Source organism: Peromyscus eremicus, chromosome 19 (genome assembly GCF_949786415.1).
Source record: "Peromyscus eremicus chromosome 19, PerEre_H2_v1, whole genome shotgun sequence".
NCBI lineage: Eukaryota > Metazoa > Chordata > Mammalia > Rodentia > Cricetidae > Peromyscus > Peromyscus eremicus.
This window is the reverse complement of record NC_081435.1, coordinates 15,165,320-15,191,673: the sequence shown is the minus strand read 5'-3', so window position 1 is coordinate 15,191,673 and position 26,354 is coordinate 15,165,320. Positions and strand designations below refer to the sequence as shown.

The following is a 26,354-nucleotide window of genomic DNA, read 5'->3' as shown; positions in this document are numbered from 1 at the left end:
GCACCCCAGAGATGAAAGGGTGGCATCAGGTCAGAGGTCCAGATCTGCTGCTGCTATTTCGAGTCCTGACTCAGGACTTCAGGGGATATGTACCAAGTGGCATGTATCGTGAACCTTGGAACTGGGGATCCCGGATCACGGGTCTTGGATGGAAGAAGCCTACACTCAGAACCAGATGTTCAGAGTGGTCTTCTAGACTCTGAATGTCAATAGAACCCTTGAGAGGCCATCTGACTTCAGCGTGATCTAGCCTGAAGCGTTCAGGAGAAGAGCACATGCCGTGGTGGTGGTGGTCTTCACAAAGGGATGGAAGGGAGAGGAGATTTAGAAGAGGGTCTGGTGGCAGTTGGGTTCTGCAGTATAGAGACCTGGCTGGGATCTAATGGAATCCATGCCACACTGCTTTAGAACTGCCCGTAATGGTTAGGAAGGGTTTTGAGCAGGTGGGGACAGCAAACAGTCACTCCAGCAGTTAGGTTGCTCAGACGAGCGCTCTGATGCTCTGACAAGACAGCACTTGAGTGGCTAACTGCTCAGAAACATGGAGTCTCAGGAAGTCCTTGGAGCACAGGTAGTCACAGCTTTCTGTGCCCAAGTGAGAGGTTCCTGTCACGATCACATCATGTTCACAGGGACAGTCTTGGTCTTGTCTCTGGAGTGATGTTACAGCACGCAGACTGTTCTCAGTGTCTTTGTTTGTCAGTCAGCCACTTGAACATCTGTCCTGTCCCTTGTTGGTCAAGGCCCTTCATTCACACAATAGGATGCTAATGCCCCTAGCTCTGGCCCTGTGTCCCTTTCCTAAATTCCAAATCCTAACTTCTATTATTTTGGTTTTTCGAGACAGGGCTTCTCTGTGTAGCCCTGACTGTCCTGGAACTTGCTCTGCAGACCAAGCCGACCTCAAACTCAGTGATCCACCTGCCTCTGGAGTGCTGGGATTGAAGGTGTGCACCACCACCGCCCTGCTCCGCGTCCTAACTTAAGGGCTTGCTTTCCCTCTTTGCTGACTTCTCCCCTTCCCTGCAGAGGCTGCTGGACTGTGGCCATGGTGCCAAGCCTGTTCCAGGGACGACGCACCTCTGCAGAGCTGAGTCCACTTGGACTCAATGCCCAAGCTGCCGCAGCCTGTTCTCTGCTCACTTCCTTCCACCCGTATCTCCCGTCCATGAGCTCTGTCCACGAGCCTCCATGCGGGGCCTCTAACTCCCACCTCCTCCTACCACATAGTTTGTTCTCCCCGAGCCCCGCCTCGATGGACACATGTCCTTCTTAGCATCTCACTGCTGGCAGAAGGACACACCCCTGTGTGTCCTTCAGGAATCCATCATGCCTGTCACCCCAAAGCAAGTCCTTCATCTCTTGCTGCTTTGTGAGTCTGGATGGGCCTGGTCCAGGATGCTCTTCGGCTTGCCTGCCCTGCACTGCCATGATTGTTAGAGGTGGGCCTGTGCCTCGCCCGGGTACATACTCAGCACACAGCACGTTGGCGGGTCTTTCTCTTATTCTGCCTTGGTGTTCGGAGAGGGGATTAATGCTCCTTCCCATTTTGTCTTTGGAGTCAAAAGAGAAATTATTCTTTAAAGCCATTGCAATTCCTGTGGTGACTGAAGTCCACTTATGGGTCATTTTAAATGTCTCATGATTCCTTCTCCCCTCCATAATCCCACCAGAAAGGACCAACTATGGCCGGCATCTGCATCTCAGGACTGATGGGCTCCCTAGCTTCCTGGTTTCCCCAACCACTTCCACACACTTCCTTCAGATTCCATAGATAGCCCGAGTGGAGAAGGGTGACAGCCCTTACTGGACTTGGGTTCAGGTCAGGAGGGTACAACCTTTCCCCGACCCCGAAGGAAACAGAATGAACAGAAACTACTCTTGTCTGGGAGCTTTCCAACTATGTGCTTCTATGAAGTGTGAGTCACATACTGTCCAGCATTTCTCTCCCATTTCTTGTTACCCCTCAGTTAGCATAAGCGTCTTCTTTCAAGGCTCCCTCATGTCTGTGAGCATACTGTCACATCCTGTTCCCTTGCTGTTCCCACCCAAAGAAAAAGACCCAGGACAGCAAGGCATGTGCTGTGCAGGCCCAGTTCCCTCAAAATGACTGCATCCTAATGACGGGACCTCTTGAGTTTCTCTGGCCATGTGCACGAATGTCCCCTCTCTACTTCTCCTCACTTCTGGGACAGTGAATCACCAAGCACTCCCAGGGAGCCCTGCATGACAATTGTCCTCACCTCCAGAGTCACAGGGAAGGGCTGTGCCTCACTTTAGAGGCTACATGTTCCTGAACCTTCCTTGAAGAAGGCCTGAGAGATGGTACAGCAGGTGAAGCGCTTGCTATACACAGCAAGATGATCTTCGTTCAATCCTCAGAACTCACGGGAAAAAAGCCAAGTGTGGTTGTGAATGGAATTCCAGTACTGGGGAGGTGGGAGGCAGGTGGATCCCCGGGGCTGGCAGGTGCAGGCAGGCTGGCCTCCCTGGTGTGCCGGGGAGAAGGCAGCCGAGAAGCAGGGCTTGGAAGAGTCCAGTCCAACCTGTGGCCTTCATGGAGTCTGGGACAGCTATGAGTGCTGTCCAATACAAAGACCATAAAGTTACATAGAACATTAGAGAAAGAGAGAGACGAGAGGAGAGAGAAGAGAGAAAAGAGAGAGAGAGAGAGAGAGAGAGAGAGAGAGAGAGAGAGAGAGAGAGAGAGAGAAAGAGAGAGAGAGGAGAGAGAAAGAAGGGGGAGAGAGAGAGAGGAGAGAAGGGGAGAGAGAGAGAAAGAGAGAAGAGAGAGAGAGAGAGAGAGTGAGAGAGAGAGAGAGAGAGAGAGAGAGAGGTGTTTATTTACTAATTTTGTAATTTGATTGCTCCCAAGTATGAATTTTGTGGAAGACACTGTGTTGAAATGTCAAAAGGTTAAGAGCCTGGTGGACTGACCTCCAGCAGAGACACACAGCCTGCCTCTGGGCCATTATGTGAGAAGGGGACAGGCAAGGGCCAAGGACTGCAAGTCAGATGCTCCCTGGGAGATTTTCCAGATGAAAGCAGACATTCCGAGAGCCCAGCACAGAGGTGGGGGATGGGCCTGAAAAGCCCTTATTAATAAATGAATAATTGGCCTAGCGTTCCCCTGATTGATGAGCATAGCAACATGTCAGCATCTTGCACAGAAGGGCCACGGATAAATCTTAGCTGCGTGGTTGCTGTCACCACTTAGCCAGGGAGGGTGGGTGACTGGGAGACCTAGGAGACTGCAGTGTACCCGGGCTATATGCTAGACTCGGACTTGGCTTTCCAGCCATGTGTACAGTAAGACCCCAGTGAACCCTCTGAGGCCCTGACACGTTAATGGGGGTTGGGGGTGGGACTGCTCCCTCAGACTTAATCCACCTTCACAAGCCCTGCCCTTCTTCTCCACCCATCTCCATCAAAGGGGCCTAAAAGCACATCCCTACCGCGCTCTCAGACTCTTACCCACCTCCACTGCCCCAGCAAGCAAGCACCAGAGCATGCATGCCTCACTGTGCCCCCTCTCACCTCTGGCAGGCCTGATGTAGCCCAAGGAACAGCGAATGCTGCCTCAAACTCCACCCTTTTTCTCCACCCCACCCCCACCCCCACCCTCAGCCCCTCCCCCACCCCACACACGTTGCTCCCGCAGGTTTTGAACAACCAAACCTAAGCAAGTGGAGTGGATTGAGGTTAGGGTACCCCTGGGGCCAGGAAGGACAGGCCCCTCCGCATCTTCAAGATGCATCTCTGGAGAAAGGACAGTCTAGAATCTAGAGGACACCAGCGGGTGAGGCTGGCCCCAGGGCATCTCCTCTCCCCTTGGAGCTCAGGTTCAAGAGTACCTGCAGCTGTATATGTGCGCACAGTCACTGTGGCTTCTTTGGACACTCCAGAGAGCATGCTTTCACGGCTTACAGGGGAAACTTCACTCCGTTTGGTAAGGACCAGTTCTTCTGAAATCCCTTCTGCGACAGCCAAGGCTAGTGCCATCTTTCCACATTTGCTTTAAAAATAGGTGGGCATTGGTGGGAGGGCTGGGCATGGTGGTGCTTACTTGTAATCCCAGCAATTGGGAGGCAGAGACAGGAGGATCGAATTCAAGGCCAGGGCCTGGGGAGATAATTCAGTCAGGAAAGTGTTTTCTGCAAAAGTATGAGGAACCCACATAGAAAGCAAAGTGTGGTGGCAAATGCTGGTAATCGAAATATAGGGGAGGGAGGCAGAAATAGGAGCTCCTGGGGCTCTGTAGCCAGACGGCTGTGATGGTTTGAATAGGAATGGCCCTCATGGGCTCAAACATTTAAATGTATAGTGATATATTTAAATTAGGGAGTGGAACTACTTCACAGGGATTAGGAGGTGTGGCCTTGTTGGAGTGGGTGTGGCCTTGTTGGAGTAGGTGTGGCCTTGTTGGAGTAGGTGTGGCCTTGTTGGAGTAGGTGTGGCCTTGTTGGAGTAGGTGTGGCCTTGTTGGAGTAGGTGTGGCCTTGTTGGAGTAGGTGTGGCCTTGTTGGAGTAGGTGTGGCCTTGCTGGAGTAGGTGTGGCCTTGTTGGAGGAGGTGTGGCCTTGTTGGAGTAGGTGTGGCCTTGTTGGAGTAGGTGTGGCCTTGTTGGAGTAGGTGTGGCCTTGTTGGAGTAGGTGTGGCCTTGTTGGAGTAGGTGTGGCCTTGTTGGAGTAGGTGTGGCCTTGCTGGAGTAGGTGTGGCCTTGTTGGAGGAGGTGTGGCCTTGTTGGAGTAGGTGTGGCCTTGTTGGAGTAGGTGTGGCCTTGCTGGAGTAGGTGTGGCCTTGCTGGAGTAGGTGTGGCCTTGTTGGAGTAGGTGTGGCCTTGTTGGAGGAGGTGTGGCCTTGCTGGAGTAGGTGTGGCCTTGTTGGAGTAGGTGTGGCCTTGTTGGAGGAGGTGTGGCCTTGCTGGAGTAGGTGTGGCCTTGTTGGAGGAGGTGTGGCCTTGTTGGAGGAAGCGTGACACTGGCTGTGGGCTTTGGGGTTTCAAATGCTCAAGCCGGGGCCAGTGTCTGTCTGCCTGCTGCCTGAGGATCCAGATGTGGAACTCTCACCTACCATGTCTGCCTGTGTGTTGCCATGCTCTCCTCCATGAGGATAATGGACTAAACCTCTTAAATGTAAGCAAGCCACAATTAGATGTTTTCTTTTATAATAGTTGCCATTGTCATGGTGTCTCTTCACAGCAATAGAATTTTGACTAAGATGCCAGCTTGGCTGAATTGGCTAGCCTTAGGTTCCAGTGAGAAGCTCCGTCTCAAAACCAAGGAAAAGTTCCTTCAACACCCAAGGTTGATTTCTGGCCTACATGTGCATGTACACTCATGTGTGCACATAAATATAAACAAATGCACACCCATAGGCATACACATACATACACACAAAGTGTTCAAGGCTATCCTCAATACCTTGTTTCACACAACAAAACAAATACCCTCAGGGAGCCCTTGCCATCTGCATTCCCTCCTTCACCCCCCACCCCATCCCTATACTCCTGTGTGTGAATCATACATCCTGCCGCATCTCCAGGATGTCACTTGTACTGTCCCAGGGCTGTGTGCCAAGGTGGGCCAACGCGTTGGGACCCTGTGTGGGCAGGCAAGTAGGAAAGGTGTCCCCAACACCTGACTTTTTTCTGGTACTCACTCTAGTGTCCAGCCCCTATGGTTGCCTCTATCAGGACAGGTCCTGATTTCTAGAAGATTCTTGAGTGAGCCATGCTGAATAGATGGCTGCAAAACAGTGTGAATGTGACAGTCCCGGGCAAGGGACAGCTGAAGAAGGAGGAGAATAGGGGGCAATGGGTTGATGCTCAGAAGCATAAAGAGGGCTCCAACCGAGTGCTTGAAGAGTGGGTGAGCCTCTTGATTGTGAGAGATCAGTCACAGTGTGGTGCAGGATGGGAAGAAGGCAAGAAGGAAGTAATTGTGAGGATGATAGCCAGCAGTTAGGCGGGCAGCCTGGCAAGAGTGCTAGGTGGTCTTCAGGGAGTCCAGAGAGAAGATGAAGTCAGCCTCCGCATGCCTGCACACACCAGTTTGTCTGCACACACATTCCCAGAGAACCTGGGTTTGTAGGGCATGGAGTCTGGGCAGTGCCCAGGTAAGTGTGGCCAGTAGGTCATGTGCACTCTCAAGCTCCCCTCCCCCAAATATGCAGAAATGCCCAGCCCTCATCAGATAGTGTCTTCCTACTCCTCCCACCCATGTAGACACACTCCCCACAGCCAGGCAGAGAGTTGAACACAAAAGCCCAGCCCAGACCACAAACCTGCAGGTCTCAACCCTTAAGCTGCACATTGGTGCCATCTGGTGGTCATTTGAAGTACCTCCTAAGTTTCCAGGATCTTGGAGCTTTGGGGATGTTACATTCCCTTACACACACACACACACACACACACACACACACACACGCACACGCACACGCACACGCACACGCACACATGCACACACATAAACACACATACACAGAGTGAGAGGGAATAACTAGTGACTCTCCGTGAGAGTATTCCACAGCTAAAATGCACATTGGGCCTCACAAGAGAATTCCAGCAGGTACACCCAAACAGACACGGTCATTACCACTCACACATTCTGCCTCTTCTCACAAAAGCATATTTAAAGCATAGACGTATAAAGCTCTGCTCTCAGCTCAGCACAGGCACGACCACAGCCAACATCTGCGAATTCTCAGCATCCCAATCTGCCTCCAGCACGAGTGAATCCCCCGAGTACAGCACCTCAAGCTCCCCCCTAGAGTAGACACCCACATGCTTTAGAAATCTCCTCCTCTGTGCACAAATGGGGGTGTTAGGCAGACATTTCACTGGTCTGCTTGCTTTTATAAACCTGGCATTCATGGAGACCCACAGGGACGTGGACAGAGGTGAGCTATTTCCCTAGTCCCCTCCATGTTAGGACCCAGGGGCTTCTTGTGTTAGTAAGACAGGTAAAATCTCAGTTTGGGCTGTCCCACATGGCTCACAACACACACACACACACACACACACACACACACACACATTATCTCAGCATTAGTTATTACTTGACCTCCTCCCTGACAGCCCGTGATTTCCCAGAAGGTACGAGGTTGGGAGAGAGTGGTCATATAGCCGGAAGCCAGCAGTAGGGATCTGACGTCTTGCTTGGCCTGTGCTTTCTACAATATGGGGTAGGGGAAGCAGTACAGAGAGCCAGGGCAGGCCAGATGCACTACCTCACCCTGCTCCTCCTGTCTCCTGGAAGGCTGTCCACTCTGCTGAAGCAGGGACCCCTCCCATTGGCACAGCAGCAATTGGAAACAGAACACAGGATCATTCCTTCTGACCCCACACTCGTGGGCTCTCTGAGCACTGTGCTCTGCAGACTGAACCTGAATACTATCTTTGTTGGCTCTCAAGACTGCTGTCAGGGAGCAGAAAGCCTTAGGAGGATAGAGAGCACCCCCACACACCGGGTGTGTGTGTGGGGGGGTTATTCCCCCCAGTTTAAACTCCTGTACAGGTGCAAAATGGCAGAACTGTAGGGATGTATCTAAGCAGCCAGATACAGAGGACAGCAAGGACAAGAAAGAGATTGGCAGGGTAGGCATCTCTGCTTTCAACCCTTTCAGTGATACCTCAATTCCTACAATGCCCCATGAAACCCAAGCCAGGAATCTCAAAGGTGATGCCCTTCCCATCCTCCCAAAGGACTCTCATCACCACAGCTGCTGTAAGTCGTTGTCTACAGAAGAGCAAGGCATACCTTGTACTTACAGCACGGGGGCGGAACACAGAGCTGTGGATGGTGTGGGTGGCTCATCCCTCAGCCTGATGTGGGCTCTCATCAGGGGAGACATTCACCCTGGAGGGTGCCGCGAGACAGCTTCCTGGATTGTGGGTGGTAGGTTAGACCATTTTGTCTTCCCTGAGTCTGTGACTCCCTTTTTCTGTCTTCCCTATCAGTAAGGACACACTATTCCAGATGGCTCTCTGACAAATTCCAACAGACTTTACACAGGTCTCAAGCAGGCCCTAGTCTAGAGAGGATCCTAACCAGTGGCATCTGCCCTCAGTCCTGTGGGGCAGGAAGTGGGGAGAAGACACTCAGCTCAGGAATATGTGTTGAAGAGATGAGTGAATAAGAGGCCATCCATCCATCCATGTCCCCACTGACCCTTCTCCCTGTTCCAAGATCAGTGCATGTGTCAGAGAACCTGTAGTTCCAAAGGGTCTTCCATACTATGGAGGTCCAGCCCAGAGCCCCATGGGAATATCCCGGTGCTGTGCCTGGGATCCCAAATGTCTTTGTCACCCCCTCAAGTGATCCCACCCGTCCATGAGCTCCATCTCCTGGCTGATAGGGCATTTGGAAGTCAAACTTGTGCCCTCACCTAGGTGTTGACGGTGCTTACAGAAAGACTTCCTGAAGCCAGAGTTTAGAGGAAAATGTGCCCACACCCACCGAGATGTCCCCGGCTTGGCAGCACAGAAGGAGTTAGGAAGGTGAGAAGGCCCCATGTCAGCTGTCACAGGGACCCACTGCGTTCTTAAGGGAGAACAAGGCACAGCAGGGCTGGGATACGATGACACATGATAGCGTGTGAGGTACATTGCATACAGGACACACGGGGTCCTAAGTCACCAGGACCACCAAGGCTGATGGTAGCTGCTCCTTGAAGGCTCAGTGCTGACTTTGACCCTTAGGCCTGTTCCCTCCTGCCATGCGCTCATACACAAGCTATTCCAGCAAAAAGCCTATGAAGCCTTTGCCTGTGTATGAGAATAAACACAAGCACACTTGCATGTACATACATGTGTGCCCATGTACCTGTGTGATAAAAACCTAAACATCCAGGCATAGGTGAGCACCCACCCTCCCCGAGGTCCTCAGGAAAGCCACCTTCTAGCCAAAAGTTCCATCCGAGGGACACGCAGTCCCCCTCCCCACACAGAGGGAGTGGCCTAGCCTCAGGGCAAAATTTATCATCATTATCCTAATATCATCTCTAGTCTTGGCAGTGGCAGTAGCTAAAGAAAATACCAAGGCTTAAGTCGGGGCGCAGGAGAGAAAGTCAGGAGATAGGAAATATGATTTATGACGGAAATCAATGCAATCATAATACTTCGTGCTTATGAAATTGGGCTGTGCCTCCTGGGCCCACACAGGCCCACTTCACTTCAGCCCTGCCAGTCACCAGAGCTGGGGAGTATGGGTGGGGAAACTAAATGATGTACACTACCTACCTCTTCTCCAGCCTTCCTTGGAAGTAGTGGGGGTGCAGGGTATTGTCCAGAGGGGCAGGGAAGAAGATCGAGTGATAAATGATACCAACTTGGGTGGCCCGCCCTTTGCTGGGGCCTTGACCTACTTGGCCTGTACTGCTCCAGAAACCATTCATCCCGGAAAAGTCCTCAGCGAAGAGGGGTGTGGTGCCTCAGTGGCTGGGATGAGGCAAGCTGCTAGCCATTGCTGAGCTAGCCTGTGTTCTCTACAGGACCAGGATAGCATAAAGGTTAAAGGTAACTGCCATGGAAGATGGAGAGTTATAAGAAAGCTCCACCCAGAACACCAGCTATCCAGCTATCCAGCGTCCAGCATCCTACCACTAGTGCTACCCTGCTAGTTAAGCCATACTCTATGCAGGTCATAGTGTGTGATGCTGATGATGGTAACTACGGTAACTGAGAAAATAGTGACGAAGTCGTCAATGATGGTGGTTGACAGGAGGTTACATGGCAGTGGGGACCATGTGACCACTGCAGTAGTCGTATGTGTTCTCAGATACATGTGTTGCTCCTAGAGCTGAGGCCAGGTAAGACATGCAGACTCTGCGGAAAGGCCTGAGGCCAATCTCATTCCCACTTCCCAACTTTTCCAGAACTGAGCCAAGAATTTCACACCCTAGCCCAGCAGCCTGGAAAACCCTGGAGTCATGTGATCTTATTGTACATCTGTTGTGGAGATTCTTATCCCCCTGCTTCAAAGATCTCTGAGCTCCATGACAACTCATTTGAGCTAAAGATAAGGGCCAGTGGACAGTGGAAACACGACTTTCAGATGGATATTGATCATATTGATGGTAAAACCCCACAAGGTAGGGGGCCTCCTTCCAGGGCATCTCCTTCAAGGTCTCTTAGCACAAGGCAGGGCTTCCGGTAGTGGGCAGCCTCCTGAATGAGTGCCATCAGGAGCAGCGAGCTTGGGGCTATACTTGCCGAATTCAACGGCAGGGAATAAAACGGACTCCAGGAAAGAGGTACCTGGAGGGTTGCTGGGGCTCTGGTGGGTGGGGCTTTGCTGAAGGAAAAAGCAGTGCTCCACCAGGGGAATCCTCGGGGCCAGGTATCTCAAGGCACTTTCAATAGGGCTGAAGGGAAGGCAAGTCCAAGAGGAAGGTGTGGAGCGTAGGGTATGGATTCTCCCAACACATTCTTTGCTCTTGGACACTGGAGCTCTGACCAGTTCTGCAACCACTATTAGCCTGTCCCGTCTACCAGACCCCCATGCCAGTCCAAGCCTATTTGTAATGGGAGAAGGTGGACAGAGGTGACATCTTGAGAGCAACAAGGGACACAAGGAGGTATCCACTGGGCAGGACCCCGCCTGCAAGCAGGCGTCAGGAGGGCAGGGAGGCCAGGGAGGACCAGGCAAGGGAGAGACAGTGAGACAGGGAATGTGGCTCAAAACCTGAGGTTACAGGGCAGCCCGGCAGCTGAGCTTGGGGTCAAGGTGATTGTGCTGGTATTTCAAAGGGCACCCCGGGGCCAGCCCCTGCCTTGACAAGACCTCAGGAGCTCAATAGACTTTCCAAACCTAATTAGTGTTTAATGGTCTGGAGAGACACAGCATCCGCCGTCACTGGCCGCACCATGGCCGTGCTGTCCAGCCGAAGGTTCTTAATTAACCTTTAAGAAGCCAATCTGCTGGGCTGCCATGAGAGGTCACACCTCTGTCCCCACCTGAATGCTCACACGTTAGGACCACACCATCCCATGTGTGATTCCGAGGGTGATTCTAATCACCCTCTTCCAGCAGGCTTTGGGAAGTGTAACGGGGATGTGCGTGGCCGCAGGCTGCTGGACTGTGGTCAGCATGGTGAGAAGGGGGGGGCAGCGCTAGGAAATAAAGAGTGGAGAGCAGGCAAGAGGGAGACTCGGATGCCCGTGCCTGCAGGAAGTGTGTTCAGGCTGGTTCCTCAAGAGCGACCGTCAGGGGGAGGGGTACAGGCCGAGAGTGGGCAGCCTGAAGAGGCAGGCCCTACCTGTGGGCAGAGGGGTCACTGAGCCTTCCAGCTGTTCCAGGTTCAGAAGTTTGCTGCCTGCGGCAAATATGGGACAAAGCAGGAGTGGAGTGATGGAGGCGGAGAGTTGGTTTCTAATCTCAGAGAGCTGAAGGTTTTGGAGGATGAGGCCATGTGTACTGACAGTGAAAAGTGAGCCCCAAAGACTGAGAACTAACTGTGGGAACATGTCTGGCTTTGGGCTAGAGATTATGCCAGGGAGAATAGCTGGATGACACCCAGAATGTACCAGGAGCAGGGTCAGAATGGCAAGGTAGAGTCTGAGAATACCTCACAGGACGGCAAGCCAAGTGGAATCTCTAAGGAAGAAGAAGAGGAGGAGGAGGGACCAGTGGCACCTCCATGCATTCAGGCAGAAGGAAGACATGGGCCTGCCTGGCCAGCGGTGGAGCGAGGAGGATTCATGGGACAGCTGGAAGGAAGACCTGGTATTGGATGAGGAGAGAGCACAGTTCCTTAGCCTCGAATACACACTCTACCCACATGCCACATGTACAGCAAACACATCCCATGCCACACCTTGTATAGGGTCACCTACACCACACAAACACACACACACACACACACACACACACACACACACACACACACACACATGCACATTCATCACAAATCTACTGCCACACCCACTTAGGTCCACTCACCCATCATGTGCCCACCCACCCTTTCAGTAATCACCTGCCCCTCACCCCACACTCCAGTTTTCACGTGCTGATACTTGCACCCAAGCCTGACATGCTTGCAGGCAGTGCCCGTGACCCAGAGACCCTAGCGTGTTCCAGAAGGAGGACCGTGATCGATGCTTATTAATGAAGCTGCCCCGGAGATGGCTAATTGATGGTGCTGTGCGGCTGTTGTCTGGAATTTAACCTGATTCATCATTTAGCCTGTTGGAGGCTGGAGAGCTGTGTTAATGAATGCCAGGAAAACAGGCGAGGACGAGCTGGGTGCAGGCTCACATCAGAACACTGGAGCACCAGGGGCAGAGGGAGGGAGGAAGCAGGGAGGGAGAGAGGGGGGGATGATTAAATCTGAAGCCCAGAGACAAAACAAATTCCAAAAAGCAAATGTCGCTGCCTGCTGTTCAAAGGATGACTCAGGTTTGCGCTTGGCCGACATCACCAGATTGTGGCGTGGGGATTAAGAGCAATTTCCTCTTCATTTGTCATTTACTTGGTGTGGGCTTTCTCCCCAGGCCTGTGCTGAGACTGAAGCCTTGGGAGAGAATTAAGAGAGTTCAGATTTGGGGAGGGAGTGGAAGAAACCTGGCTGGGGACAAACCTAGAAGGGTGAGGGAACAGACAGGGGCTAGACATGTGGTTCAGGTAAGGTGAGCGAATAAGGAGGTGGGGAAAGGGGTGGATGACACAGAAAAGGGTCTTTGTGCCAGTCCCTGGGACGGATCCTACTCCCTCTTTATGTCTACTCTGCTAGCTTGTCCAGGAGACCCGGGTCTAAATCTTCAGAGGCAATCATAGTAGCATTGTGGGCTGGAAAGTGCCAGTTGTAGATGCAGGGAGCCCCTGCAAAGGCAGTCCTAGGCACCTGATGGTTGGTTGAAGGAGAATCATGGAATGTTTACAAGCAAACACTAAGACCTTAGGTGTGAAGAACTGCACAGCCAGGAGCACTGCCTTGGGAAGCAGATCAGCAACAGCGGGTAAGGGGAGATGAGGCAGACCCACACTTGGGTGAGGAGTCCGGCCCCACAGATAGCTAAGGTTAGCCCACATGGCCCTAAGACACCCACGTGTTCACACTCAGTGGGAATCTCCCCTCCCCAGGCCGCTCTCCACCGGTCAGAATGAGAGGACTTTTGCAAGCTCGTAGTTAGTTGGTCCCTGCCAGTGCAAGACTATGTGTCTAGCGATTTCATCATGATGCCATGTGATGGGCAGACGTATAAAGTCCAAGTCATAATTGCTTTAAAAACAAAAACAGGAAAAGAAAAACACGCGTGGAGGTTCACACCCAACAATCTGGGGGTCTGAAGCAGGAGGAGTGTCATGATTTTGAAGGTAGCCTGCTCTACGTAGTGAGCTCAAGGACAACCTAAGCTACACCTTTCAGACTCTATCTCAACAACAATAGTAAACATTAACCTCAAATTATACGACAGAGCCATAGTAGCAAAACTGTATGGTATAAAAATAAAAATAGACAGATGGTGGACTGGGGGGATATGGTTTAGTCAATGAAGTGTTTGCCACGTGAGGGCCTGAGTTCAGTCCCCAGCATTTACTGAAAAGTTGGCTATAATGGCATGTGCTTCTAACCTCAGCATTCACGAGGAAGAGGCAGATTGATCCCCGAAACTCACTGGCCAGCCAACCAAGCCAAATCGGCAAGCCCAGTGTACAGTGAGGCCCAAGAAGAGCAGAGCAGAGTGGGCTTCTAGCAGCCCTCTTCCTTCTAAAGACGGGGCAGTGAACACCGGTGTGGAGGGGCGTCATAGAACAGGTCCTGCCCACTGAGGTACTCAATAAGCATTGGGTGGATGAATGAATGAGTGAGTGAATGAAAGAACCAATGCTGTGATGCATTGAAGAAATGGACACAGGTGCTGATAGACCAAGTAGGGACAAGAGCAAAGGGCAGGCCCTTGGGAGGAGGCAGATAATAGGTACCACAAGTCTCTGGTATTTGGAAGCCCCTGCTTCTTGGTCATACACAGCCTTCCACCATAACCTCAGCCTTTCCTCAGAGGGGCAGGGAGAGCCACAAGAGGGCTGGAGCCAGAGGATGGCTGTGGGACACGTGCTAAGAGTCTTCATTAAGTCCCATCCCCCTGCATTCTCGGAGGCTAGGTATGCCTTTAAGGGGCTAAGCAACTGCTGTCTCCACAAGCAGATACACTGAAAAGCTAGGACTTAAATCTGGGCCTGGCAACGAAATCAGAGCTGCTTTCATCCAGAATTATCCAGCCACTGGTTTTTCAACCATCGCGCACCCCCACCCTGAAGAGGGTTAGTGACCCAGCCAGGCTCAGCAGCTAATTAGCTTGGTTTCCACGGCAGCAGTGCTTAACTAAGACTGTGAGGATCCTCCTACCTCTGCCAGCGCAGCCCTGATGGATGGGTCGGAACAGTAAGCTAAGATGGACAAGGAACCCTCGGCACTGGGGGACCCGAAGTCATGGCTGGGATGCAGGACCACTAAATCCCAGCTTCCTTAGGGTCAGAGATCCATGGGCTCCATCTTGGCAATTCTGTTTCACCTGCCCTAGCCCAGAGACGTGTGAACCACAATGCCTCCTCCCCTCCTCATTGTATCATGGACATTCAGGGGACAAGGGATACCAAACACCAACTGGGAGGTCTTCTCTATACTGGAAGCACCAATGGGCTTGGGCTGGGCCCATCACAGGACTCAGTGATGCGCCAGTCCAGGGCACAGGGACAAAGGGAGAAACCTTCCTTCTAGCCCTTTAGGTGAAAGAGCAGTAGACTTTAAACAAAATTCCAGGGACACAGGGAGGAGAAGGCTCAGAGGAGGAGGAAGGTGAACAGACGGAAGGAGTGTGGGCAGCATAAGCCGCCCACTAACAGAACAGCCTCCCAGTCCTGCCTGCTGCTACTGGCTGGACACTGTAGAGCAGAGATGCCTGTTGCATAGCAACTGCCGGGCAGCCTGCTTGGAGGGCTGGACCAAAGAGGATGCGTAGGCTGCAGAGGGGGCTGCCTGGACTAAGGGCTCTGCACTCCACACACATTCTTAGTCCTCTTGCCAGGTTTGGCCTGGGGCACGGGGTCACTTGGGAACCAAGAAGGACATGGGATAATTGATCAGTTTGTCTAGTACCTTTCTGGCATCAATCCTGGACTCGTATCTTCTCACAGGGCTACAGGCGGGGCAGGATACCAGAAAACAGTGCTGGTCTTGCTCTAATCATCTGTCTGGCATCTCTCAGGCCTCTTTGAGCTCACCCCACTCCATGCTCTTGCTAGAAGAGGCCCTGGTGGAATTCTGTCTTGTCTCAAACAAGCAGGAAACACCCAACACACAGCAGCACTCAGGCCCTGCCAGTCTTAGCAAGTACAGCCTGCCTCTCCCCTCACGCCTAGTGAAAGTGAATCTCCTTACTCTTACACCCTGTGACCGTCCCTACTGCTCTTTGTTATCCCTGTTAAACACATACACACACACACACACACACACACACACACACACACACACACACCATACCCTCCAACCCTAATCCCACCCACCCTGAGAATTCAGGAAAGAACAAAGAATGTAATGTCCACTATATGGTTATGGAAAATTCTGGAACATAAGAGAGACTTGCCACAGTTCACCCTTGTCCAGTCCAGGTGCCCAGCTCCCACCACATGCCTGACTTTACAGGTCCTTCCTCACAGCCAGAAGGCCCATTCCTACGATAGGATCCAGCCATGTCCTCAAGGCAATTAGAAGCTCTGCTGCTTCTGAGCAACTGTCCTTGAAACCCAACACTTTGACAGTGCAGAGCAAAGCATCCCGAGTCAGTGATGCACAGTGCAACAGGTGTGAGGGCCGAGCAGATGGCTTAGTCAGCAAAGTGTTCGCCACGCAAGCCCGCAGACCTGGGTTTGATCTCCAGTACTCACATAAAATGCCAGGCTCACTGAAGTCCACCTGTATTCCTAGCACTGGGAAGGCAGGGCCAGGAGGATTCTTAGGGCTTACTGGTCAACCAGTCTAGCTTAATCACTGAACTCCAGGTTCAGCGAAAAACCTTGTCTCACAAAATAAGGTGGAGAGCAATGGAGGAAGACATCCTGTATTGGCCTCTGGCCATTACACACCATGCGTACCTGCACACACACGTGCACACACCACATACAAAGTCACAGGTGTAATCAAGTGTACTCAATCATGACAGGCTCACAAGAAGTGGAGGCAAAGCCTCAGGACTTACTTTGTGATAAAGTAAGAGGAGGTGAGGGGTGAAGGAGGGGCTTGCACACAGAACGGGGTCTCTGGGAGTGACCTGGAGGCTACCTTAAGCACTTCACCCAAGGAATATGCCAGGGGCCTTAGTTGGCATGTCAACTGAAGAGAGGGGTAAAAAGGGGTGAAGAGCTTGACAGGGTTGATGTATCTTGACCCAACAAGCATCAGATGGCCTCCTTGGATCAGGGAGTGAGGACGGAAGCAAGATTTATTACAAAAAAAAAAAAAAATTTGTCTGGAGGGCTTGTATTTCAATGGGCTCTAGATTTGCATATTTTAACAATAACCCTGCTCTTCTGTCTGGTCGGTACTGCTGGCTGTCTCTCTAAAGGGCGTTCACTGCTTCAATAAACCCTTCCTAATCCAAAGGTACAACACTGCCACTCGGCTGGAGGGCAGAGGATTAAAAGGGCCTTTCTCTTTGGTCTGGAAACAGGTCTGAAGGCAGATGACCCACTTCCAACCTCCAGGTCCTTCTGCCAGACCTAGGGACTAGGATGATGATGCCACTTGAGAGAGGACTTGGTCATCCACTTGATGAGTATGTTAAGTCCTCTGTGTGTGTGTGTGTGTGTGTGTGTGTGTGTGTGTGTGTGTGTGTGCTCTCTTGTGAATGCGTAGGCCCACGTGTGTGTGTGTGGAGCAAGATCAACTGCAGGTATCATTCCACAAGACACTGTCTACTTTGTTTTTGTTTGACAGTCTAAAATATTTATAAGATGGATTTTATTCATCTCTCCCTCCACCCCCCTTCCCTTTCCCATTGGAACCTTTCTCCTCAACAAGTCCCCCTCGTACTTTCAAAGTTTGGACTGCTTTAGGGATCCACGTGTCATCCTTTTTCAGGGACCGTGGTGATATTCCCTGCCTTTTCCCAGTCCTAGTGTATGTGATGTCAAAGCAAACACAGCTTAGGCTTTTGAGACAGGGTCTCTCACTGGCCTGGAACTCACCAATTAGGTTAGGCTAGCTGGCCAGAGAGCCTCAGAAATATTCCTGGCTCTACTTCCCCATCACTGAGATTGATTATAAGCACATGCTGCCACGCCCAGCTTTTTCACACAGGCTCTGGGGATCATTCTTGGGCCATCATGCTTGTCCCACAAGGACTTAATGACTGAGCTACCTCCAAGTCCTCAGTGTGTCCCACATATCCTTTGTTCTGTGGCCATCACTAGGGCCTGGATGTGCATTAGCAATAATGTGGCTGTGGGCCTTCCCCGACAGAGTGGAGACAGACATAAACCATCAAGCCTGGGACCAGAACGTTCCATCAATGCCACAAAGCAACGAAAGAAAGAACAGGGAGTGGCAGACTTGAAAAGACACCTGATAGATATTGTAGGACCAAGAGGGAAAGCCAAGACCCACAGGAGAGAGAGGAAGCCAACAAGCAGAAAAGAGATCAACAGCACCTATACCCCAAGCAGCCCTGGAATTCTGTACCTGGCCAGGCGGCCAGCTTGGTGGTGCTATGGGTGCTACTGGGGGTGTCCACAGTCAGGCCTCACTGATGGTGGACATGTTTCCTTGAACCCCTAACCCATCTCTTATGGAGTGAACCATATGCAATTTATTAAGGAGGCAATTAAAGCAGTTTTACAAGGAACTATAAATGATGCCCACAGCCTCTTTATTTCCCCTGAGAGCCTTCCTCACCAGGGCAATGGAAATCCCCAGGCAAGGGCTCAGCCTTCCCTTCAACTTTGCCAGAGCCTGTGACTCTAACCCGGCACCACATGAGATCTTGACCTCTTGGCAATTTTGGACAAAGGCTTTTGTCTTTAATGTGTTAACTATTTTATTTGTGTGAAGGTAAAGTTCAGGGAAGGCAGCATGGAGAGCCGCACACCTTTGTTCCCCGAGAATTGATGGGGGAGTTCATTCTCTGACCAGAAAGGGATCCTCAGGCCCAGACTTGCAGGCCAGCAGCTGCCCAGGCTTAGTCTCTGTTCTCAAAAGCACCTGAAGTTGACAAGCACGGTGACACTGGAGAGATGAAGCAGGAGGATTACAAGTTTGAAGCTAGGGTGGGCTACATGGTGTAATCCTATCTCTGAAAGCCTGTGTGGGGAGGTGAAGGACAGGGGTTGAAGAACATCTTCTAGGGAAACACCTCTGAGTAGTATCCCTACTCTCAGAAGACACACATGCTTAGAATTTAGGGCATCACTGTTTTAGAATTCTTTGAATTTCAGCTTTGAACTCTTGTTTTTTTAAGCGATGCTCTGGGACATGGTTTCTGTTTGGGATCTTTGCTTGTGCAAAGGCTGTCTCCTTCCATGCACTGATCCCCACACATATGTATCATGGATGTTATCTGTGCCAACCAGATAACAAAATGTAGGGATCAGGATGGAACATGCTCATCTTATGGCAGCCCAGGCTGGCTGTGCTGTGACAGGGCTGGTCATATCCCAGCAGTCTGTGCCCTTTACCCCAGTACTGACCATGTCCCAGAGACAGCATACCACACATTAAGACCACTTGTCCCTGGGGGGTCCTCACTTGCAAACCAGGAAGCACCTGGGGCTCAGGGACTGCCAGTGGGAGGAAGAACCCAGAATGGAACACAGAGGGCTAGCCCTTTGAAATCAGGCCAACTACGCCTCTTCCTACACCACAGAGCTATTTCTGCCCACAGACATGGGAAGCAGCAGAGGCTGGTCCTGCCTATCCTATAATGGGCACTCCCTTCCTGTATTCTCCTACCTTCTTCTTTCATCCTGATCCCCAACACAAAATGAATTCTTTAAAGCCAACAGTTATATGTTATAGTACTGATCATGTACATGCAGGATGCTCAGTCAAGAGGTTGGGTCTGAAGGTACCAGCCTCTAAAGAAGGGCCCATGACCTAATGAGAAATAATTTCCCTGTCATCAGGGAAATAGAAGCTGGGTGAGTACACAAGAGGACAATGCTAGGTCACCTCCAGAATTGGGTTTTGACAGCTGTAAGGCAATGAGAAATGCAGGAAGGCTCAGCCTCACCCCAGATCTCCATACCAGCCTTCAGGGAGCACATTGCTGCAGACTGTGCTTACAGGGCACGGTTGATTGTTCAGGGACCCCTGGATGTCCAGGCTGGCTCCGCTATAGAGATAGTGTTCACCACAGTCCCAAGAACCCTTTAAAGATTGGGGAGAGTAAGTTCTCACAAATAAAACCGTGCTCTCACATGAATCCAGTGAGCAGCCTGGTACTTACCAGGAGGAACTGGAAGAAGGGTGCTAATCAGAGCCATCTTCCTGAAGACGGATGGTGGCCCAGCACCCTGACTTTCAGGGATCAGGCGGCAGAGACCTGTGAGGAGGAAATGGGGCAGTATAGAGCAGAGAGGAGGCCACAGGGTTGTAGGAGGGGAGATGGAGTCAGGAAAGAGCCTGGCCTGTCTGTCAGTCTGTCTGCCCATCAGCCACAGGTCTCTACCTATGCAGAGAGCCATGCTGGACAGGTGAAGCCTTTTGACCAGCTCAATCATCGTATTTATTCTAATTGTATCGTAATCGTCCCCAAGGAGCCTGGTTCAAATGAGCTTGACATTATTAAAATTTTAATGCCCAGTTTTCATAGCTGAATGAATATTTAAAGGGTATGTCCCAGCGTACGTTATGATGATGAAGAAATTAATGGAATGTCTTGTTTAATGCATGGCTATGTGTTGATGCACAGAGTGGCAGAGGGAGGGGCGGGGGATAGGGAGACAGAGCCGGAGGGAAGGGACCGGGAAGGAGCCACCTGCCTGCCCACCCTCTGCTGTTGTAAGGGGCAAAGCTGGCCCTAAATACTGATCTGGTGAGGCCAGCTCACTCCATACACATCTCTCTCCCCAAAGCAGAATCAGAAGTTGATGAGGCTGGACCTGGGTGTGGCAAGGGACAGGAAAGGGCCACTCCTTTCTGGCCCCAGCCACCTGTGCAGAGCTCAGGAAAATACTGCACTCAAGCCAAATTAGTTTGCTCCTTCTGAGGGGACTCTCCCTAGAAAAAAGACCACAGTTCCCAAAGAGTCTCCACAGAGGACTGGCACAGGAGCCTTTAGCTCCTTAAGCAGCTGTTGCTGATGCAGGGAAGACCACCCCCGGCTGAGCTGACACCCCACCCCATCCTGGAGGGCAGGATCCAGAATGAAGAGCACACCTTAGGAAAAAGACACACGTGGCAGCTTTCTCAGAACCCCACACTGTTGGGAGGTGTGGATGGATGGATGGATGACAGGGGACTGGGAGAAAGGAGAAAAGTGAGGACCAATGGGTCCGAGGATCCTGGCTTAGGCCTGAGAAATAACGTTTGCTACAGGGAGGGTGCAAGGTGCCCATTGCCCTTTTGGGTCTTCCTTTGTTCATCCTTCACTCCTTATCCCTGCCCCCTTTTCCATTGGTGTCCTCCTGGCTTCTTGCCCAACCCTCCACCACACTTGGCCTTGTCATCTCTCACCACCTCTGTGGCCTGACTTGGTACTCTCCACCCAGGCCAGCTTGCTCTGTCCACACCTCCTTCCCTAAGGCCGAACCGGGGCGAGATAAGGCTAAACCTACACAAGTTGAGGAGCCGGGGAGGGCAGTCCTCCTTCCTGCCCCAGCCTCCTGCAGAAAGCCTGCTGGAGCTGGGAAACCTCCACACCACAGTCTGACATTTGACTTCTGCTGTAAAATAAGAAAGTCTGGGCCTGTCTGTTGTCTGGGCCACCCTGGCCAGCATTTGAGGCAAGCTCTGGACACTGACCACCCTTCAGTTTCGATGGAAATGACAAAATGGCTCCAGGAAGCTCAGCTCAGTGGGAGCCAAGTCAGCTCTGTTCCAGTGGTCTGTGTGGAGAACCCATGGGTGCCCAGTCTGTGGCCGAGGTTTAAGCGACAGGACAGTGAGAACCTAGACTCCCTCCACCAGGAAGCCCTCAGTTAAGTTGAGGGGAGACATAGGGGATGATGAGGAGTGAATGAGTCAGCAGTAAACTTCAGGGGAGGTCTAGGTGTCTGGTCCAGGCCTGGCATGGGATGAGGGACTCTTGGAAGGAGATATGCCAAGCCTAACTCAGGAGTGTAAGGCTGAGCATTCTGAGTGGTCAGGTACCAAAGACAGGGCCAGAGAGTGGCTTGAAGAGGCCAGGGAGTCTAGAGTGATGGCTCCATGTACACGGAGAAAGTTTTATCACCTGTCGGTTGCCATGGAAAACAGGATGGATCGTGTCAGAAAAATTTCTGTCCCAGACCCTGGCAAACTGTAGGACTCTTCTGAAGAATACTAGCCTAGAACTTGGAACCTCCTCCCAGAGGCAGAGCCATCTCTCCTCCCCCCCCCCCATACCCCCCACACACCCACTCACACTGCCGCTAAGGACAAGGCTCCGTTCACACACAAGGTCTTGTTCACACCTCTGCCTGCCTTACTCAGCCAGACTGACGCGCCCATCAGAGCCCTTCTCCTCCGCTCTTCATCTTGGCTAGGATCCTCCTTAGACCATCCCTGAGCCCATCCCACATGGCTCCCAGCATCTTCCAACCCCAGAAGCAGCTGTCCGGAACACTGGCTTCGTACTAATGCTTCCATTTGCTGTCTATGTGACTCTGGGCTAGTGTCTGAATCCCTTTGAAGCTCTGTTCCTTTGACTGAAGTGACTCTCTTCACACATATTCTAGAAGTTATCATAATCTGGCAGAATAATGCATGTAGCAGCTATGGCGTCCTGGGTAACCTAAGCCCCTCACCTCCTGCAAGTGGATTTCCATCCTCAAGTGTGCCTTTTATATGGAAAAGGATGGACTCCCTGTAAGATCCTTCCCTCAGCCAGATCTCATGGACCAGATTTGTTCATTCGATGGGGCTGCTGGGTGGCTTAAAGCACCAAAATGTATTTCTCATTGCCCTGGGGGCTGGAAGTTCTAGAAGGTGTGAGCAGGTTTGGTTTTGAATGAAGTCTTTCTTCCTTGGAGAGGGTCACCTTGCTGTGTCCTCACACGGCCTTTGTCTGTGTGCGTAGGTCCCCTTGTTTCCTCTTTGTCTTGTAAGGACAGCGGCCATGTGGGACCTGCCATTATTACTCAATGTAACTGTAGTCACCTCCTTGATGCTCCTGGGTTTTCCAGATACGGTCACACTGAGGGCCACAGCCTCACAGTATGAATGGAGGTTGCAAAACTCAGTCCACAGTGGGGACCCTGTTAGCCTTAAAGAACGGCAGGACATTGGAGCAGGGCACTGCAGGCCCAAGGAATGAACTTGAGGGAGGGAGATATGGAAATGTGGGGTGGGAGCACGCAGGAGACAGCGGAAGCATCTTCTACACCAAAGAATCTGTCCCGAGCTGCCCTCACTACCTGGACGTTTTGCAATCTCCACTAACTATTTGGCCCTTCCTGCCCAAGTGGCTGGGGTCCCTAACTGAAAGCTAGTCACTGTGTCGCTGGTAGTGTTGGCCCTGCCTCTCCTGGGAGCGTCCTAGCCAGGTTCCTCCCAGGAAGGTATAGCTAATATTCCTGACCTCAGAGAACTATCCACTCTGAAAGCACAAAAGCTGGAGAGATGGGTGTGAGAAAAAACAGGGGTCATAACTGGGTGCCCGGGCCCAACTCTGTTAAGTCCTCAGATGGGAGGGGGAATAGGTAGTGAGAAGTGACAGGGGGCGGCTATAGCTCAGTGTTAGAGCACTGGCTGGCCTTAGGTTCAATCCCCAGTGAGGTGCTGCTAAGTTCCGAACAGCAAGCCAGGAGTGACAAAACTCTCTGCTGGATCCCCTCTCCCATAGTGAGATTCCCGGTTGGCCCTCTAGGACATCTCCTTTCCTTCAGAGTTTGGAACGGACTGTCTTGCTGGGGATCCAAAAGTACCCTGTCACACTTCCACACGCTGGCAGTTTGCTACAGTATGACACTCCTCCTGTGGCTGGAGGGGCTGGAGCTTTCTTTCATACAACGCACCTGTCTGTCACCCCCTTCCGGGGCTGTCTATCGCGACCTGGCGGCAAAGCAGAACAGCCTGGCCCCCAGAGGCCTGGCTGGCTGGCCTTGGCTCCAGGATCTCCTTCCCCGTCCGCCCTCGCTCCGAATCCTGCCTGCTGCCTCTGTCCTTCCTTGCATGGCTCTGCCCTTCCCCTGGCCTCGGCTTCACCTTGCTGAGTCACAAACATCCTCGCCGCAACCCCCAGTTGTCTCGAGGCAGCCAAAACTCACTTCAAATCCTAGACTGGAAGGCAGGAGGTAGCTTGTGACTGCTGCTCCAGGCCCCGTAAGGGAGGGGAATTGGCAACAAGGTCTTAAGGTGCAGTGCAAGCAAGTGCAGAAACAGCCTTTGCAGACCCTGCCACAAGAGAGCCTGGAAAAGCACGTGACTGTCTCTCGGCCTCGGCTTCTCTGTCTTTAAAATGGGGGTGCTTTCGTCGCCGCTCTCCTTGCCTCTTGGGGCCAGTTCTTGTGAGAGAAGTGCATCTGCAAAAAGGGATTATGGAGGAGCATACAGGAGAAACACGGTGAAGACATAAAGAAGGTCTCATTGTGTGGTTTCTGTAATTTTTATTGTCTGAAATACAGCGGGAACCCAAGGCTGGAGAGACCACCCTAGTACCTCGGAGCTGGGGTGTAACCAGCCGTGCGAGCCAAGATGCTTGGAGTTCAGAGACCCCTAGTGGCCAAATGTAGTATTGTACCGGTTCCAGGGAGAGGCCCGCGCAGGGGCCCTGACACCAAACCCACAAGCATGAGAAACCTGGTGGTGTCTGCTCCACCCTGGGTCGACCTCTCTGCCTGCCTTCGGGAACCCCAGTCTAGAGCTCCTTTCCAGACATAGATGTGGGAACCCAGTCCTCCGCCACCACTGTCTCTCAGGCCAGGCTTAGAAAGACGGCAGGGCCTGAAGTCAGACACCTGCAGGGACCAGCTCGGCGAAGCCAGTTGTACTGAGGGACCTAAGGCTGGACCACGGGTGTGGCTCGGGTATGGCTCGGGTACAGGAGGGCCTTCTGGGTAACAAGAGGAAAAATAAGCATGCTATCGCCCCCCAGATTGTAGTATCAGGCTATTGAAAGCTATTCAAAGAGGAGGACCTCCACCCACTCACCCCGCTGGCGCGCAGTACCGGGCTTTGGAGGATGAAGCGGTGGACGAAGACGGGTGGAACTTTGGGAGCATGTACCTGCTTGTCTCTAGGTGTGGGGGTCCCCAATGGGGGCGTGTCCTGCGCGCTGGCATCTGTGCACTCGAGCACTTTGGTACCAGGCTACCTGTAACGCTGTTCCCTCTACTCTGTTGCAGATGAACCGGCCGATCCAGGTGAAGCCTGCGGACAGCGAGAGCCGAGGAGGTAGTAGCTGCCTGCGCCAGCCCCCTTCACGTGAGGGCCCACTTGTCTCTGACCCCTCCCCCTCTCCTCCCTTCTTCCCACCCTGTCCGGCTGCAGCGACTCCCTACCTCTTCCTCTTCCTGCTGCTCCCCCTCAGGACTGAAGGCTAGGGACAGGACTTTGTTGTTCTGGGTGACTGATGTGGAAAGACAATAGGGAGGGCCTAGGTGACAGGGGCCTGCTTGCGGGAGGGAGGGAAGGGTTTAATACTTGTCTAAAGAAACAAGGAACCATGTAAGAGTTATCCGTTCCCACTCTCTTAGTAAGGCAAAAAAGTGTGTCTGCCTGAGTACCGCCTAGAAAATCCCACTGCGATGGAATTTGAACACTGCCCCGTTAGGAGAGACCCGATGCTTGCGATCTTGTTCTAAGAGGAGTCAAGGCTGGGAAGGAACACATCTGAGAGGCGCTGTGGTGGAGGTGCAGGCCACACAAGGCAAGCATGGAGATAAAGATTGGAAAGGTGTGGATCCAAGCCGGCAGACAGATGTCTGGAAGGGGACGGAGGGAGAAGGACATGGCTTTACCCACAAATGCTCACGCCATGCACACATATGCGTGCACATACATGAAAGGGATAGATAGATAGATAGATAGATAGATAGATAGATAGATAGATAGATTACCACAGAAGCTCAGCCCTGGGAAGATAGGACATAGGACATGTGGCCAGCCAGGGACATCTCTGTTACCAGGCAACAACTCTCCTGGAAATTCAGTGCCTTTGCAGCAGTACTGCTTCCCCACCTCGGCTCCAGGGTGACTTGTGCCCACCCTGGGCACAGCCCGATCTCTAGGTACCCCCTAGGTAGGACTCAGATGTGAAAAGAAACTAAGAGAAAATGATAAAGAACACCTCCAGCATCAGAGGTCAGCCTCTGTCACCCAGGCTTGGACTCTTTCCACAGCCAACTGTCTTTCCCATGGTACCGAGCGTGCAGCCTCACCTGAGAGAAAGAAGGAGACACCTCAGCCCAAGAGAGGGAAGGGAGCCCCAGGCCCCTGCTAGGGTCCAGACTGACAGCCTTGGAAAGGAGGACGCTGTCCTTTCTGCTTCTCATGGAGTCTACCTTTAGCCCCCAACTTCACACTTGCTTTTCACCTACCTGGTCTCAGCACCGAGCAATGGTCTCAGGAATGTGGACAAGCTTGGTCCCTGGTCAGACCCAGGACCCCCCCCCAGGAGGACACTGTCCTACCCACCCATGGTAGGTCGCCATCCAAGCACCCACAAACTCAACAGGTGATGAACTGAGTAGCCACCCGTGAGCAGGAAACCCTAGAGGACAGGGAAAGGGGAAGGAGTACCTGCTTCCAGCCTCAGCCAGCAGTGAGAGATCTCGGCCATTCTTCCAGCAGCGAAGGCTCTTTCCCAGAACAAGAACTGCCTGGGAGAGTTCAGGTTACTGTTTTTATGATGAAACACCATGATCAAAAGCAAGTTGGGGAAGAAAGGGTGTATTTGGCTTACACTTCCACATCACAGTCAGGAAGGAAGTCAGGGCAGGAACTCAAACAGGGCAGGAGCCTGGAGGCAGGAGCTGATGCAGAAGCCATAGAGGGCTGCTAACTGGTATGCTCTCTGTGGCTTGTGCAGCCTGCTTTCTTGTAGAACCCAGGACTACCTGCCCAGAGGTGGCCCCACTCAAAATGGGCCGGGCCCTCCCCTATCATCACTAATTAAAAAAAATGCTCCGTGGTCTTGCCTGCAGCCTGATTTTATGGAGGCATTTTCTCAATTAAGGTTCCTATCTCTCAAATAACTCTAGCCTGTGTCAAGTTCCCATA

General features: G+C 52.2%; 1 protein-coding gene and 1 long non-coding RNA gene across 27 annotated transcripts in view; both read left to right on the top strand.

Moving 5' to 3' along the window:
* Celf4 (CUGBP Elav-like family member 4) overlaps positions 1 to 26,354 on the top strand; it is a 285,725-nt gene that overhangs the window by 199,060 nt on the left and 60,311 nt on the right. For 13 of the 26 annotated variants that reach the window (XM_059246309.1, XM_059246308.1, XM_059246303.1 and 10 more), the window contains exon 3: positions 24,479 to 24,557. In XM_059246309.1, the coding sequence (XP_059102292.1) occupies positions 24,479 to 24,557 (79 nt within the window). The remainder of the gene's footprint in view (positions 1 to 24,478; positions 24,558 to 26,354) is intronic. The other 13 variants (XM_059246328.1, XM_059246315.1, XM_059246304.1 and 10 more) reach the window with 2 other exon arrangements.
* Positions 9,730 to 10,059, top strand: LOC131895796 (uncharacterized). The gene is made up of 2 exons (XR_009375275.1): positions 9,730 to 9,809; positions 9,903 to 10,059. It is a non-coding gene; the product is annotated as an uncharacterized LOC131895796 (long non-coding RNA).